We start from the raw sequence: 15,172 nt of genomic DNA on the forward strand, positions 1-15,172 counted from the left end.
TAATTTAAGAATTTTGTGTTTGGATGTTAGACTCAACCTAAAATTAGATTGAGTTCAGCTGAGTCTTGCAACCAAACGCAGTCTCAATCGGAAACACAACTATAAAAAAAGACATAACAATAAATTTGGGGAAAAAATGAATTTCAATTTCCTAAGAAGAACCACTACATGCCAACGTTCATGATTCAGAACCACAAAAATTCTAAACCAAATAATTACCTAATTTTAGAATGATAAGCTAAAAACCAAAATCTCTAATGAGCGAACAGATTTTAATGATAGCATAACCACAACTACAACAAAATATATACCAAAAAAAAGTAAATAATGATCTAATTCAATATAAAACATTACATTTAGAAAGAATAAAAGAAATCATAAATGCAGAATACATTCACGATTGCTGCCTTCAGATACAACAAACATGGATGTAAAGAAATTAAAAACAAAAGAACAGAACACACGAGAAGACAAAAACCTGCGACCAATGAAACCAACAATTTATATTCTAGCCAGCTCCTAAGTACTTCCACTGTTTCCTTCCAAAATCAGAATAAATTTTACATTTCTATGAACTATCACCCTTTAATTGATTACTTCCAATGCTTGTCATTCCAGGGACTAACAAAACCTATAGCTGACAGACCAAATAAATTAACAACAAAAATAAAACAAACAGTGGAGTGCAAAGAAAAAATGGAACTGCTGTTCATATAGATTCACAATAAAGTCAAAACATAATATTGACAGTGAAGAAACAAAAAAATGAAAATCTCGAATACATTTACACTCAATTATTTTCAACACGACCAACATGAAAGAAAGGAATGCAAAAAAGAAAAACGAAGAGAGAAACTGCAATAGACAGAATAGGAAAAATGAAGAACAAAGATACAACAAAAGAGCAAAAAAATTTTGATACGGGGTTGTATGGTAAGTACCCTTCAGATTCAGACCTCGCATGAAGGAAAAAAATAAGAACCAAAAGGAGAGATACCCACACGACACCACGAATACCAACGAAGATATACCCAGTATCGAACCGGACTGGTTATACCCCTATATAAATAATTATATATTATCACTATAGTATATTATATTAGTAGTTATACTAATAGTATATCACTATATATTATAATATACTATAGTATGTTATCACTATATTATTATATACTATAATATATATATATAATATACCAAACGAACCGATAAAATCGGAAATACTGGTTTAGGGATGTAACCGATGCGGTTTGATTATTCAAATTTCAATACTGATATATACCAATTCGGTTTTAAAATATGTTCAAAACCGAACTGAATCGGTCCGGTTATACCCCTAATTGAGAGTGATGGACTTATAAAATATATTATAAAATAATTATGAGATATTTTAGTATAGGAAATTATTTATATGTCTCGATCTTGCACAATTTTTTTTTTTATATAAAAAAGTTAACAAATTTAATATCTATATAAAAAATTAATTTTTTAATATTCAACCTCATTTAAAAAAAAAGAAAAGGAGAATACAAGATTTGCAAGTCTTAATAAAGTATAAATCATTACTCATTTAGTATTGTTCAAGAGAATCGCATAGATAATAATAAATATTATTTAATTCTTTTATGTATCTATTTCTTATTTATTGTAGTTTTCAAACAAAAATACTATGAATACATATTTTTAAAACTATTGTCTCAATATATATCATTTTGAGAAAATTATAACCTTGATCCATTTAATTATTTTTCTTCATCTTTATATCCCTTAAGTTATTTCATGTATGCCCACAAATTGCCTTAGATTCATCTCAATCAAAGGCAATTTTGGAGATAAATTAACGAGTTGCCACTTACCATATCATCATAGTCGGAGTGAATAGTTAATTTTCATTAATCTCATTAAATTATATTGTGAGAATAATGGATCAAGAAAAAGTTGTATCTATGTACTTTGATGTATTCTTAACAAGATAGAACAACTTGTAAAATTTTGGAAGCCAATCCATATGCACGTTTTTCGCTAGGAAGATAATAAATTCATATATATATATATATATATATATTAAATTAATTGTAGAATGAATTATAAAATAATTATAAAGAAATACAGTTATTGATTGTAGTCATTAATTAAGATAATTGTTTTAATGCTATTATTGCCGAAACTGACTTACTTGATACTGTCAATTCGAATAAAAAAAAAATAATGTTATTGCTCTAAAAAATAAATTCAAAATACAGGGCAATTTTGACCTCAATATCGAGCACCAAGAGAATAAAAAGTTAAAAACTCATCAATTATAACTTCATAGACATAAATTATCAACCTTTTGCTGTCCGTTAAAAGAAGTTATAAAATATAAATTAATCTGACTTCATGTAATATTATAATATATAAAATATATAATTAAAGTAATATAAATTTAAAATTTTTATTTTATAATTTTTTATAAAATAAAATAAGACAACGACCTCAGATAATAAGTTATAAGATTAGAGGAGATGAAAGTCGAATATTAAATAAAATATTATTAGTATATTATTTTTTTAATATTATTATTATTTTAATATTTAAAATAAATAAATTATTTATTATATTTTATTTAAAAATTTTAAAAAATATATAATGATTAAAGGAGAAAAAATTGTTAAAAATCCAACAGCTCAGGACAAATATAAGACTGCATCGGCATCCCCCAACCACTAGGCCAAAGTTATGAAATATGGGCTTTCACAACAGAAATATTGTCGGAAAAATTGGTGAAGCACACTGCTTGGATTGTTTCGGCTCTTAATAGATTCACAACAAAAATAAATTGGCCAAATCTGTTCGTAAAGATTCACAATGAAGTCAAAACATAATATTGATAGCGAAGAAACAGAAAATAAAAATTTCGAATACATTTACGCTCAGTCATTTTTAACACGACCAACATGAAAGAAAGGAATGCAAAAAAGAAAAATGAAGAACAAAGATACAACAAAAGAGCAAAAAATTTCCGATACAGGGCTTATGGTGAGTACCCTTCAGATTCAGACCTCACAGAAAGGAAAAAAAATAAGAACCGAAAAGAGATATACCCACACGGCACCACGAAGACCAACGAAGATATACCTAGCACCGAATGGAAGCTTTTCTTTCGCGCTCCACCGTCGATATTCCTCTGATCGATGGCCAAAACAGAAAATCCAAAACCCTAGCCTCTTGTCGAATACCTTCACGCTCAGTCTTTTTCAACACGACCAACATGGAAAAAAGAATTCAAAACAGAAAGACGGAGACAGAAACAGAGAAGCACCATTCTCTCATCGATGGACTACTAGCCCGTACAATCAGAAATTGGTATGATTTGACAATATATTTAACGTATCACATTAGTCTGAGTTTACTATTATTTTATGAGATTCTATTTGTAGTTACTATTTAAAATTATACTTGTAAAATTTTTATTAAATTAAAAAAATATATATTATTATAATTTTAAAAAAATTTAAAAATAAAATTAACTAAACTTATAAAATAAAAACTATATATAGTATTATTCTTATTTTATATCAACCTTATATTCGTCACTATCAAAATTAGATTTAGGAGACGTTTGGATTCGAAGATGACTTGAGATGAGCTGAGATAAGTTGAGATGGATTGTGAATAGTAATGAGATGAGTTGTGAATAATAGTAAAATTTGTGAGTTAAAGTTGCTGAATAGTAATGAATAGTAGTGAGATGAGTTGAGATGAGTTAAGATGAGCTGAGATGACTTGCGAATCCAAACGGCTTTCCCAGGCCCATTCTCTCATCAATGGACTACTAACGCTGCATAGGGGTGAAAGCGACCCTTTCGGTTAGGGTCGGACCAAACTGAAGCTTGGATCGGTCAATCTTAGTTCAAGGATTTCTCAACTTTCGATCTTCGGTCCAGTCTCGGGGTGGAGATTTCTCGAATCGGACCAACGGATTTAAAAAAATATATATTTATAATTTTTAAATATTATTTTTAAATATTATTTTATATAATAATTATATAATTAATTATGTATTTTTCATCGAATTTATTATCCTTTAACATATAAAATATTTTCTTAATGAATTAGTTATATAATACACATTAATAATTCACTTTATTTTAATTTAGTAATTTAAATAAAATTTTTTATTAATTTATTTGAAAAAAATAAAAAAAATAATTTGACCGGACCGATAACTACCGGTCCGGTCCCTATGGATGTTCGGTCCAGTCTAATCCGAGAAAAATGATGAATCGAAAATTTTGGTTCATCACCCATACCGAACTGGACCGGACCAGACCGACCAATTTACACCTACTAACGCAGACGAAGGAGCGCAATATACCTTTTTGTCTATCTCTTAGGCTCTGCTTTGATAGTGAAAGTGTTTCATCATATCATCTCATCATTACAATTTTCTTAAATTTTCACATAAAATATAATAAACAATTCAATTTTTTCAAATCTTAAAATAATAATAATATTAAAAAATAATAATTTAATAATATTTTATTCAACTTTCATTTTAAATCATTTAATCTCATCTCACTATTTAAAACCACACCTTAAATGTTTGGATTTTATCAAGACATAACTTGTTCAAATAATTGGTTGAGATCCACAAGAGGTGATAGTAATACCATCTTGTTACAGCTACAAAATGTAAATGTGGTGGCCTATAACGCTGGTCAAAGAGGGAGCCTATCTCCTCGTGTCCCTATTTTTTTATTATTGGGCAAAATACTCTTTCCACCCTCCGACTATTAAGTATTTTACATTTTGAATCCAGTAAGACTAAAATTGACACATTGCACCCCCTGCTGCTATGAAGATCTGACGGTAATACTTGTAAAAATTGTGCAATTTGACAAATACTAGTGCCTTAATGGCGATAATAATACTCGAGGGTAAAATATCTTCAACCCTTTATTGTAGGGCTGCAACCGGACCAAACCATTCAGTATCCGAGCCTGATTCGACTCAACTCACATGATTGTGAGAAACACTTCAACCTAACACGACCTGATATCAGGTTAACCCGTTTATATATGCAATGAATATGCATGCATGTGAGAGATCATCTACAGATTGATTCCAATCACAAAGAGATGACCGATTCATGCAATATTGGATCTGCGGTACCCAAAATGGCTCTAATCTGTTGGGTCTCTCTCAGCAGAGGGAAATCTCGATCTACCAACTCTTGATGAAGCACAAGCAATTTCCCAAGTATTTATTCCCATCAACAATGAACTCGTCGAATGGACCGTGGCTCTTTCATCTCCATCTCTAGCATGTTCTACTGCTGCTGTTAGGAATTCAAAAAACCTAGTGTGGGGACGGATGAGAATTCAGCAGGAGCAAGAAGAGGATCGTCAATTTGTTGTCCCTAAAGCATAGGGTAGGAGTGGGCAGCGGGACCCCCCGTCCGCCCCGCCCTGGCTCCTCCCATGCGGGGGCGAGGGGCCCCCGCCCCACATCTAGCGTCCCTAGCGGGAGCGAGGGGCGGGGAGGGCCCAACCCCACCATGCATTTCCCTCAACCCGCCCCCACTTACATGTTTATATATATATATATATTATATATAAACATAAACATATATTTATATTTTACAAATTGTGTATAGGTAAATATATATTACAATTTATTAGACTTGTTCAAAAAGTATGCACTAACAAATTTAAAAACTACATAATTTTTAAATTATAATCATATTCACAAAATTTAAATTTACAATTTGGATCTAAAAATATATTTTTAATCACTTTTAAACTTATGAATAATTTTTAAACCTAGTGAAATGTAATCTATTTTTTAAGTAGGCATGAGGCAGGGTGGATTGTGAAACCACCCCGCCCCAGTCCAGCCCCCGGTATGTGGAGGCGGGGGGCGAGGTGGGGGCTACCCCGCACCATACAGTGCGGGTATCACCCTTAGCATAGGGTCAATAATTGTATTGGGTGGATTATTGAGCTTGAAAAACATGCTCTGGATCCATCCATAAAGATAGGAGGGATTGTAATGGACTGCGTCGCAATATAGATTTGGGGCCCCTCCATGACCATCTCGAGCTACTTCCACTTATTAGTGACGGCTACGTCTTCCATCTCAGAGGACTTGAGCTTGTACCCCAAAACCGCCAGTAGTTTATTATTCCTCTACAATTGCGTATCAGTCTTCGGTGGTGGATCTAGGTTTTTTCGAATCTTTCTTCGTTTGCAAAAGAAGAAGTAGCGGAAGACCTTGGTTTTGAGTGACATTTAGCGGGTCGCTGAGATTTAGTGGGTTGGACTGGTCGAACTCGAGCATCATTTATTAAAAAAAAGGGGCATACAGTTTCTTGCACAGGCCTACTTTATTATATGTTTTTATGCTTGAGAACTGGAGGCTAAGAGAAAGCGAACAGCAATTAGTCTAAAAAGGGGCAAACAAATCCGCTACGAACGGTGCAAGAAGAAAACAAAGGGTTCCTTTTTTTTTTTTAAATAACCAAGAAGAAAACAAAAGAGTCAAAATATCATTGTCTACTCGAGTATGACATACAATATCGAAAGGGAGCCTAATTGGAAGCTACATGCTAAACACGATGTTGCATTGCACCGGTCTGCCTTCCACCTCCATCAATTCAGTGATTCAAATGGCCTGCATTTGTTAATGAACACAAAGACAGTTCTTGTATTAATATTAGACCAAGGGTTTACAATGAATTATAGAAAACAGTAACAGCAATAGTGATGAAAACACAGAATGCTTTAGAAAGCAGGCAGTTTCCAAAATAGTCATTTACCACATCATCTTCATGCAACTAATTAAGTACCCAAAAATGAAACCAACGAAAACGTTCAGATTAAAGATTGGCCTTGATATCAAGATTCCAAATCCAATACAATGGTGTGATACACTGAAATGGACCAGCAAAAACCAACTTTCATTTGGTAAGTGTTTTCAAGATGTGTAACGGTGCTTTGGGGATTTATAGCTATTGTGGCATCTTAAAAAGTGTTTGTATGAAGTTTTTTAATAGGTAAAAATTGAAAAATAAAAAAATAAAAAAAGGGGATTTACAATTAACCTGATGAGCTTTTATATATAATTATTTATGCTCAATAGCTTACATAATGTTTCATCACAAAAAATTGAACTTTCAACTTACACTAAGAAATATAACTGATTTCTACAAGTACTAACACCTACAATAGTGAGGCTGAGACTAAAAATTGAGTGAGAACCGTTAACCAAAAGACTATACCAACGAGATGAGAAGACCATATTTGAAATCATTTCAAATAAATGCAGTACAATAAAAAATACCAAAGAGCTCATCAACATCTACTTACTAATGCAAAAGGCCCAAACAGAGTTTGACAAAAACAATGATTTGAGACAAGCTTTTTGAGAACTTTTTGAATGGATTTTATACTGCTATTTGTGTGGGTTACTACGGTTTTCTTTATATATGAATGAGGCCTCAAACATCAAATTCAGGGCAGAACCAGAATGTTTAATATGGGGAGGCGAAACCATAAAAGTTTTGAAAAAAAATTGAGGGGGCAGAGTTAATTTATATAGAATTTCCCTTATTAAAAAAACCTCAACAAATTTAATTTTAATATATTTCTGAACTTTTGAGAGGGGGGGGGGGGGGTATTTCAGATACTGCCTTAATCAAAAAGATTAAGCCCCTAAATTTAAATCAAATGCTTTCCAATAACTTTGCCTAAAATGCCATATCAACCACTTGCTCTTGTCAAATCTACCCAATGCATGAGGCATAACTAGAGATGCTCACGTGTATTCCGACGACAAGTCTAACTCCTGATCTCCATCATGGGATTAAGCAATTTTGTTTAATCACAGATTTTCTTGCATTTACTGAATCACCCAAATATGTAATTGATTTGATCAAAGAAGTACATGCAGCCAGTTAGCCACCATCTATCATATGAAGTAGTTGCAATTAAGGAGGAAACAAGATGAATAGTTAACGAAGCGGATTGAACGAGGATATCCATTTAAAGGTTCGAAGATGGTTTTAATATGATTTTTAAATATGAAACAAAAGGAAAAAAGAAAAATAGAGCGAGTGAAAATTTGACAAACAACCATCTAAAACCCTGAACACATCATTGGGAAAAAAACAGAGAGAAATTAGAATGCATATATCGAAAACAAATTAATACCTAACCCGAACCAACGATGATATTGTTGATAGGAATGAAGATCAGCTTCACGAAGAAACCGACAAATCCCATCACAACGAAACCGATCGCCGTACGGAACGCCACCTTCGTGAATTCTACAACGCCAAACAAGTAAGACCGTAAATTCAGAACCCGATCCAACACACAGATCTAAACGAAATCACAAAATTTTATATTCGTGTATGTGCATATATATATATATATATATATGTGATACCTTTGCGATCAGGCTTGTGACAGCGCTTGACGAGGCGGACGCTGTCCTTGGCGAACTCTCTGAGGGGATCGACGACTGAGTCTACGGCGTCCATCGCTCGGATACTATGGAAGAGATGCAAAGACTAGATCTGAAATATGAAGGAACAGTACGAACTTTGGTATACAGCGCATATAAAACAGTAAAAAACGGAAACAAAGTTTTGTCTCAGGACGAGAGTGCCCTTAAACAACTAGTGCTTGGACGATCGTGTCCTCTTCACTTAACGACAGTTACGACACCCGCAGAACGGTAGGACTAGGATATGCGACCGAAATTTTGGAGTGGTGTATACGGGTATAATTAATTTAGAATTTAATTTTTACAAAAATTGTAAAGGCACTATTATTATATGATTTTTAAATATAAAATATTTTTGTATTTTTATTTTGACTAAATTTGATATAAAAATAATATTTTAGTGAAGAATCGTGAAAAAGTTGTGAAATACATTTAAAAAATAAAAAATTATATACATTACATTACTATCTTACTTTTATTTCATTATATAAAATAAAATATATTTATTACTATTGACTAATCTTTTATTAGATTATTTTTTATCATTTAATAATAATAAATATGTCAAATTTTATATAATGAGATTATAGCATATATCATTACTATTAAAAAAATAATGAGGATGATAAACCATAAGGATAATGCTAGGGACCGATAATAGTGCGCCTGTATTGTACCGATTGTCCAAATGTATTTTTTTTCATTTGAATATTTTTTTAATATCTTTAAATATTTTAAAAAATTAAAAAATCAATTTATAAATCCATATAATTTAGATTTTCCTCGAATAATTACGGAATAACTGTCAACAAGGACTGAAGGAGATATGGTTCGGAAAACAAGGGGCTGGTTTCGTCAACAAGAGTAATTCTTTCAAACCATTTTTTTTTGTTTTAAGTAAAATTTGGATTACCTTATACAGCTTAAGGGGGGTTTGGATTAAGAAATACTTCATCTCATTTTAGAGGAGTACTATACAGCCTCCTCATTTTAACTACACCGCACGAATTTCTGACTTTTTTTTATTTTAATATTTCTTAGTCCTATTCGAAGTTTACATTTCCCACCCCACTCATTTTCCCTCTCCCCCGTTCCCTCCCAGCCCCCCACGTCCCTAACCCATCGTCCCACCTTGTCATTTCTCCCATCCCCTGCGTCGTACAGAAGGCCCCCTCCCCTGCATCAGACGGAAGCCCATACCTTCTCCCTCTCATTTTCCCCCTCCCCTGCATTCAGTCGGAAGCTCTCGCTTATACTAGTCCGTGCGAGCTCCTCCCCCACCGGTAAGTTTGATGTATTGTGCTTAATTTAATAACACATTTTCTATGCATGTCTGAATTTATGGCTCAACAAGTTGTTGCCTTTCCAGTTATTGGCTTTTAAGCTTCTCCTTTCTTTCTTTTTAAGCTTCTCTTTTTTTTTTCCTTAATTTATTTCATTTCTTCTAAAGGAAAAGGGAAAAAAGATGTTTTAAAAGATTAAAAAAAACAAAGTAGAAGAAGATTTAGTGGCTTTGCAATTAAGTAGTAATTTTCAACAACTTTTTGTTCAGTTTTAATTAGAAAGTAGTATTTTGTTCACTGCCCACATTTGTCAAAAAAATCCTAATAGAAACCTTTTAAGCTTGAAAATGTGGTGCTGTTTATAGAAGACATCAACCACAAGAAACAAGAGTGTTTGAGTACTAATATGTCTAGTGACTGCAATATCCTATATAGAATGCGTTCTCATCCCTATCAAATTCATTATGGTTGAATCACATGTTTGAAGCTTTGCTATATAGCTAGAAGGCAATAACAACACTAAACAATTCACTAGCCCATAATTTGATGATGTAAAATCTATCTTTTAGGTAGAAGTGACTTGTGTAGAGAGATAAAGATAAAGGGCCAACGTCCTGTACTTTTATGCTCTTGATGATGGCAAATATGGTAAGCCACTTGATAGTTGTTCATTGCCTTGGGCTTTTCTCTTTCTTAAATGTTTGGCCATGCTATTTTGATATCAAATTTTCTCTATGTGGATGTCATTGATTCACTTCTGAGCAATGGTGCTATGGCATTGGTTAGTTGTAAATATTGTAAGGTTAGAGAAGAATATTACAAGATGGAAGGCACAGAGGAAGATAGAATTTCGCCCAGGCCATCTACAGTGATTTCACCCATCCAAGTATGATAAACGTTCGTCATTTGGATATATTGTTGTGTCTGTCATTGTGATCAATATTTCCAAGTACTTAATATATTGTTTATTTGTTTATGATAGGGATATGTTAGTCCCGAAAATCCATACCACCCGGTGTATATGATGCCTCCAAATACGTATCCAAATCAATATTCATATCATTGGGGTAGCCAGGTAGATGCGTTTTATTTTTGTAAAACTCTTTCCTGTACGTACAATTTTTTTTTTTCCTAACGTCGTGCCTTATTGCAGCATCTGCCAACTATTCCCTACCCTCCGTTGAGTAATCCGGAAGACTTTAGACGATTTCAAGAGACTATCCAGGTACATACATTTTCGATTCATTCAAAAAGTCTTTCCTGTATGTGAAATTCATTTTTTCTAACGTTGTACTTAATTGCAGCATCCTCCAACTATGTCCTACCCTCCGTCTAGTAATCCAGAGCGATTCCAAGAGACCCCCCAACACCCAGTTCAATCATCAATTGTGCCTGATGAAAGTGAAAAGAATGTTGCAAGTATATCACACATGAATGCTTTGGAGGTGGAAGGGAGTAATGAAGTATCGAACGCAGATGAGACTAATGAAGTATTAGAGGCGAAGGGGACTAATGAAGTATCGGATGATGATGATGAACGAGTTGAAGAGCCGAAATCTGGTATGGAGTTTGCCACTGAGAAAGACCTTCTCGCCTATTACAAACGATATGCGAAACAGTCGGGTTTTGGTGTAAAGACGTTTAGGACGAAGAGAGAGGCAGATGGGAGTGCAAAGTATTTGACCATTGGGTGTGCACGTGGCGGCACCTACCATCCTAGCCATAGTAATGTCTCGAGACCACGACCAACAACCAAAACGAATTGTAAAGCGAAGGTAAATGCGAAATTGGTGAATGGGGTATGGGTTTTGACGACGATTCAGATTACTCACAATCATAATACTGTCAGCCCACAGAAATCCAGATTTTTTAGATCTCATAAGTGTTTAGATGAATACAGTCAGAGGATGCTTGACTTGAATGACAGAGCAGGTATTAGAATGAACAAAAATTTCCAAGCACTTGTTGTTGATGCCGGTGGTTTTGAGAACCTTGAATTTCAAGAGAAAGATGCTCGGAATTTTATTAATAAAGCCAGACACTTAAGGTTAGGTAAAGGAGGGGGTGAAGCACTTAGTGACTATTTTGAGAGAATGAGTATGATGAATGATGGCTTTGTTTCAGTCATGGACTTGGATGACGAGTTCAGAGTCAGAAATGTGTTCTGGGCTGACACACGAAGTCGAGCGGCATATGAGTACTTCGGAGATGTTATCACATTTGATACGACGTATTTAACAAATAGGTACAATATGCCTTTCGCTCCCTTTGTTGGTGTAAACCATCATGGGCAGTCCATATTGTTAGGGGCTGGCTTGATTTCCAATGAAGACACAAATACTTTTGTTTGGTTGTTCCGAGCATGGTTGAAGTGCATGAATGGTCAGGCTCCCAAAGCAATTATAACAGACCAAGACCGAGCAATGAAGAGTGCTATTGCGATTGTATTCCCAGACAGTCGCCATAGATATTGTCTCTGGCATATCATGCGGAAATTGCCAGAGAAATTGGGATCTCACTCCCAATTCAATGCAGGGTTGAAGTCTGCCATTCAGAGTGCTTTATATGATTCACAGAGTTGCACAGAATTTGAGGACAAGTGGGGGAAATTACTTCAAAAGTATGACCTTGGGGAGAATGCATGGTTGCAAGGGTTGTACAATGAGAGAGAGTTCTGGGTACCAGTATATTTGAAGGGTGTATTTTGGGCAGGTATGAGCACTACACAACGGTCTGAAAGCATGAATGCATTTTTTGACGGGTTTGTACATTCTGGTACTACTTTGAAGGAGTTTGTAGATCAATTTGATAATGCTCTGAAGAAGAAGGTGGAGGTCGAAGCGACTGCTGATTTCAATTCCTGCAACCAAATAATCCCATGCGTATCACCACTCCGCATTGAAAAGCAGTTTCAAGCATTGTATACAAATGCTAAGTTTAAGGAAGTCCAAAGAGAGGTGTTGGGAATGATTTTATGTAATTGCATACTTGTTAGCACACAAGGTTGCATTTCTAACTTCGATGTTTTCGACGAAATTTCCACGGATGACTATGTAAAAAAAGTGACGTACTCAGTTTATTATAATGATGAAGAATGCGACGTTAAATGCACGTGTGCCTTGTTTGAGATGAGGGGGATTATTTGTAGGCATGTATTTAAAGTCTGTCAAACAAAAAATATTAATGTGTTGCCTGACAAGTATGTCTTGGATCGATGGCGAAAGGACTTAAAGAGAAGATATACACTGGTCAAAAGTAGTTATGATGACTTGCGGAACAATGCAGACGCACAGAGGTATGAGCTCGTGGTTAAGAGATGTTTGAAATTTGCCACGCGTGTATCCCCCAGTGATGAGCATGTAAATGCATTTTTGCGGTTGTTAGATGAGTTTGAGTTGCAATGTACAGGCTTAACAACCGACGACGGTTTAACCAAGTTGAGAAAGAACATGATCCCAGAAAAGGGTAAGAAAGTATTAAGCCCCCATGTTGTCAGAGGGAAAGGGAGACCCCCAATGAAGAGAAAGGTAGGGGCTGTGGAGAACGCTATTATGAAGAGAAAGAAGAAACAAGTAGTAAGTTTTTTGCATTAATAGTTTTTTTTTTTTTTGTATTAATATTATGCTTATTGGACTGGTATGAGATGCCACTTTTGTAATTGTTGTTTATGTTTTTGTCATGAAATTTAGACATGCAGGAAAATATTCAATGACGGAGAACAATTGCATGCGGGCCTAGAATCTGCAGGAGTTGCTATTGTAGACAATTTTGTTGTTGGAACCCAATATAGTGATGTCATACAGCCAACACCATCGGGCAATGAGGAGGTAAGATCCTATTCTTACCTAACACAATGATCTTATTCTTAAGTTTAATTCATACATATATTGTAATGGCAGTCGCTGTACTAGAGCTTTTAAATATGCAAGCACGAGTATACTTGCAAATTTGTGCAATTATGGAGCATATACATATAATTCACAAAGGAAGAAGTATAATTACTTAATTTGGACTTGATTAGATTGGAATTATAGTCATCTTTAAAAAAAAAAAATCTAAAATAAAAGAACATGTTGAAATATCCTTAAAAATTAGAATAACAGGACAAATTGGAATATTAGATAAATCTAACAATTTGGTTATAATATTAATCCCCTTGGATTTCTTCTTTGTCTATTTAACATGAATCATAACAAAAGTCAACTATTTGTTCTTTATTTAAATAAAAAGATCTAGTTATAATATTGATCCCCTTGGGGTGCTATTATATTGTGTTATTAATTGATGATTATATTGTGTTGTTTACAGAAATGTGCTGGTACTGATCATGTATAACCGAAGATATGAATGCAAGTTTGATGTGTCATTACATGGAGGATGTACTGGTTTTTGAGTATTTTTTTGTTGGGAAGTTTGTACCAATGTTTTGGTTGTGCATTTCTGGGGGAGTTGGTACCATTGTGTAGATGATGGTTTGGTTGTGAATATTTGGAGTGTTGTGGGAAAAAAAAAAGCCTCAAACTCCATATTGTGTAGATGATTTTTTGTTGTGAATGGAAGGGACTGAACTTTGTATAATTTGTTAGTGCATAGTTTATGTCCTCCTTTTAATCCCTTTTCAGATTTGATGGCTTTCAAATTATGCTTATCTATTGTGGGCGTTGAAATTGGGCATGATTGGATGTCACCAGTTTTAAAGTTCTATCACTTGTTTGTGATATTTTGATATTCTCTTATCTCTCTTTCAAAAGATACTTAAATTAAATTCATCTATGTAGAAGAAACTTGTCTGAAAGGTCTACATCTCTGACTTCGAAATTTCATGTCCATTTGATTGTCAATAAGACAGGCAAAAAATAGATAATCTGAAATCTGAAGAAATGGATTGGATGTCGTATGACTTGAAAGCTATCATTCTTCTAACATAATATCAACCAAAACCTGAAGAGATTTTCTGCTAATTACATATTGTTGGGGTAACTTTTGTACATTAATTTGGCATAAATGGGGAGACCATTTTACAAAGCCCCTTTTTTCATACAATGCATGCTATTCCAAGACTTCAGCTAGCCAAAGTTGCTTCCATGTGAAAATCTCATTCTCATTCTTAAGCTTTCTGATTCCTCCATAAAGCCCATCTACCTCATTCCCCTCTTCCCTGTAGTCTTTCCTGTTGATAATTGTAGGTCTCCACCGCGAACCAGGGGTGTAATGGTTAAATTCCAGCACTATAATATCTGTGGCAAATATTGAAGGTTGTGATTAGCATTGCAAACTGATTTGGCCTCGTTACATGTCAAAAGATCACAACAAACTGAGGCAATTTAGGTAAAAGAGATAAGGACCTATGTAACTCCCTTAGCTTTTTCTGAAATTTATAGAGAATTTTAATGGCCATT

The 15,172-nt window shown here is 34.1% G+C and overlaps 2 protein-coding genes across 2 annotated transcripts; one reads left to right on the plus strand and one right to left on the minus strand.

The window, feature by feature from the left end:
* Positions 1-6,401: 6,401 nt before the first annotated feature.
* On the minus strand, positions 6,402-8,592 carry LOC108994290 (protein transport protein Sec61 subunit gamma). The gene is made up of 3 exons (XM_018969430.2): positions 8,431-8,592; positions 8,193-8,308; positions 6,402-6,654 (listed from the first exon to the last, which is right to left on the minus strand). The coding sequence occupies exons 1-2, from the start codon at positions 8,522-8,524 to the stop codon at positions 8,193-8,195; spliced, it is 210 nt and encodes a 69-aa protein (XP_018824975.1). The 5' UTR covers positions 8,525-8,592; the 3' UTR covers positions 6,402-6,654.
* Positions 8,593-9,531: 939 nt separating this feature from the next.
* On the plus strand, positions 9,532-14,429 carry LOC118349488 (protein FAR1-RELATED SEQUENCE 4-like). The gene is made up of 7 exons (XM_035694243.1): positions 9,532-9,773; positions 10,560-10,659; positions 10,756-10,848; positions 10,927-10,998; positions 11,078-13,348; positions 13,463-13,600; positions 14,082-14,429. The coding sequence occupies exons 2-7, from the start codon at positions 10,597-10,599 to the stop codon at positions 14,106-14,108; spliced, it is 2,664 nt and encodes an 887-aa protein (XP_035550136.1). The 5' UTR covers positions 9,532-9,773; positions 10,560-10,596; the 3' UTR covers positions 14,109-14,429.
* The last annotated feature ends 743 nt before the right edge of the window (positions 14,430-15,172 follow it).

The sequence above is a fragment of the Juglans regia genome, chromosome 9 (genome assembly GCF_001411555.2).
Source record: "Juglans regia cultivar Chandler chromosome 9, Walnut 2.0, whole genome shotgun sequence".
NCBI classification, from domain to species: Eukaryota; Viridiplantae; Streptophyta; class Magnoliopsida; order Fagales; family Juglandaceae; genus Juglans; species Juglans regia.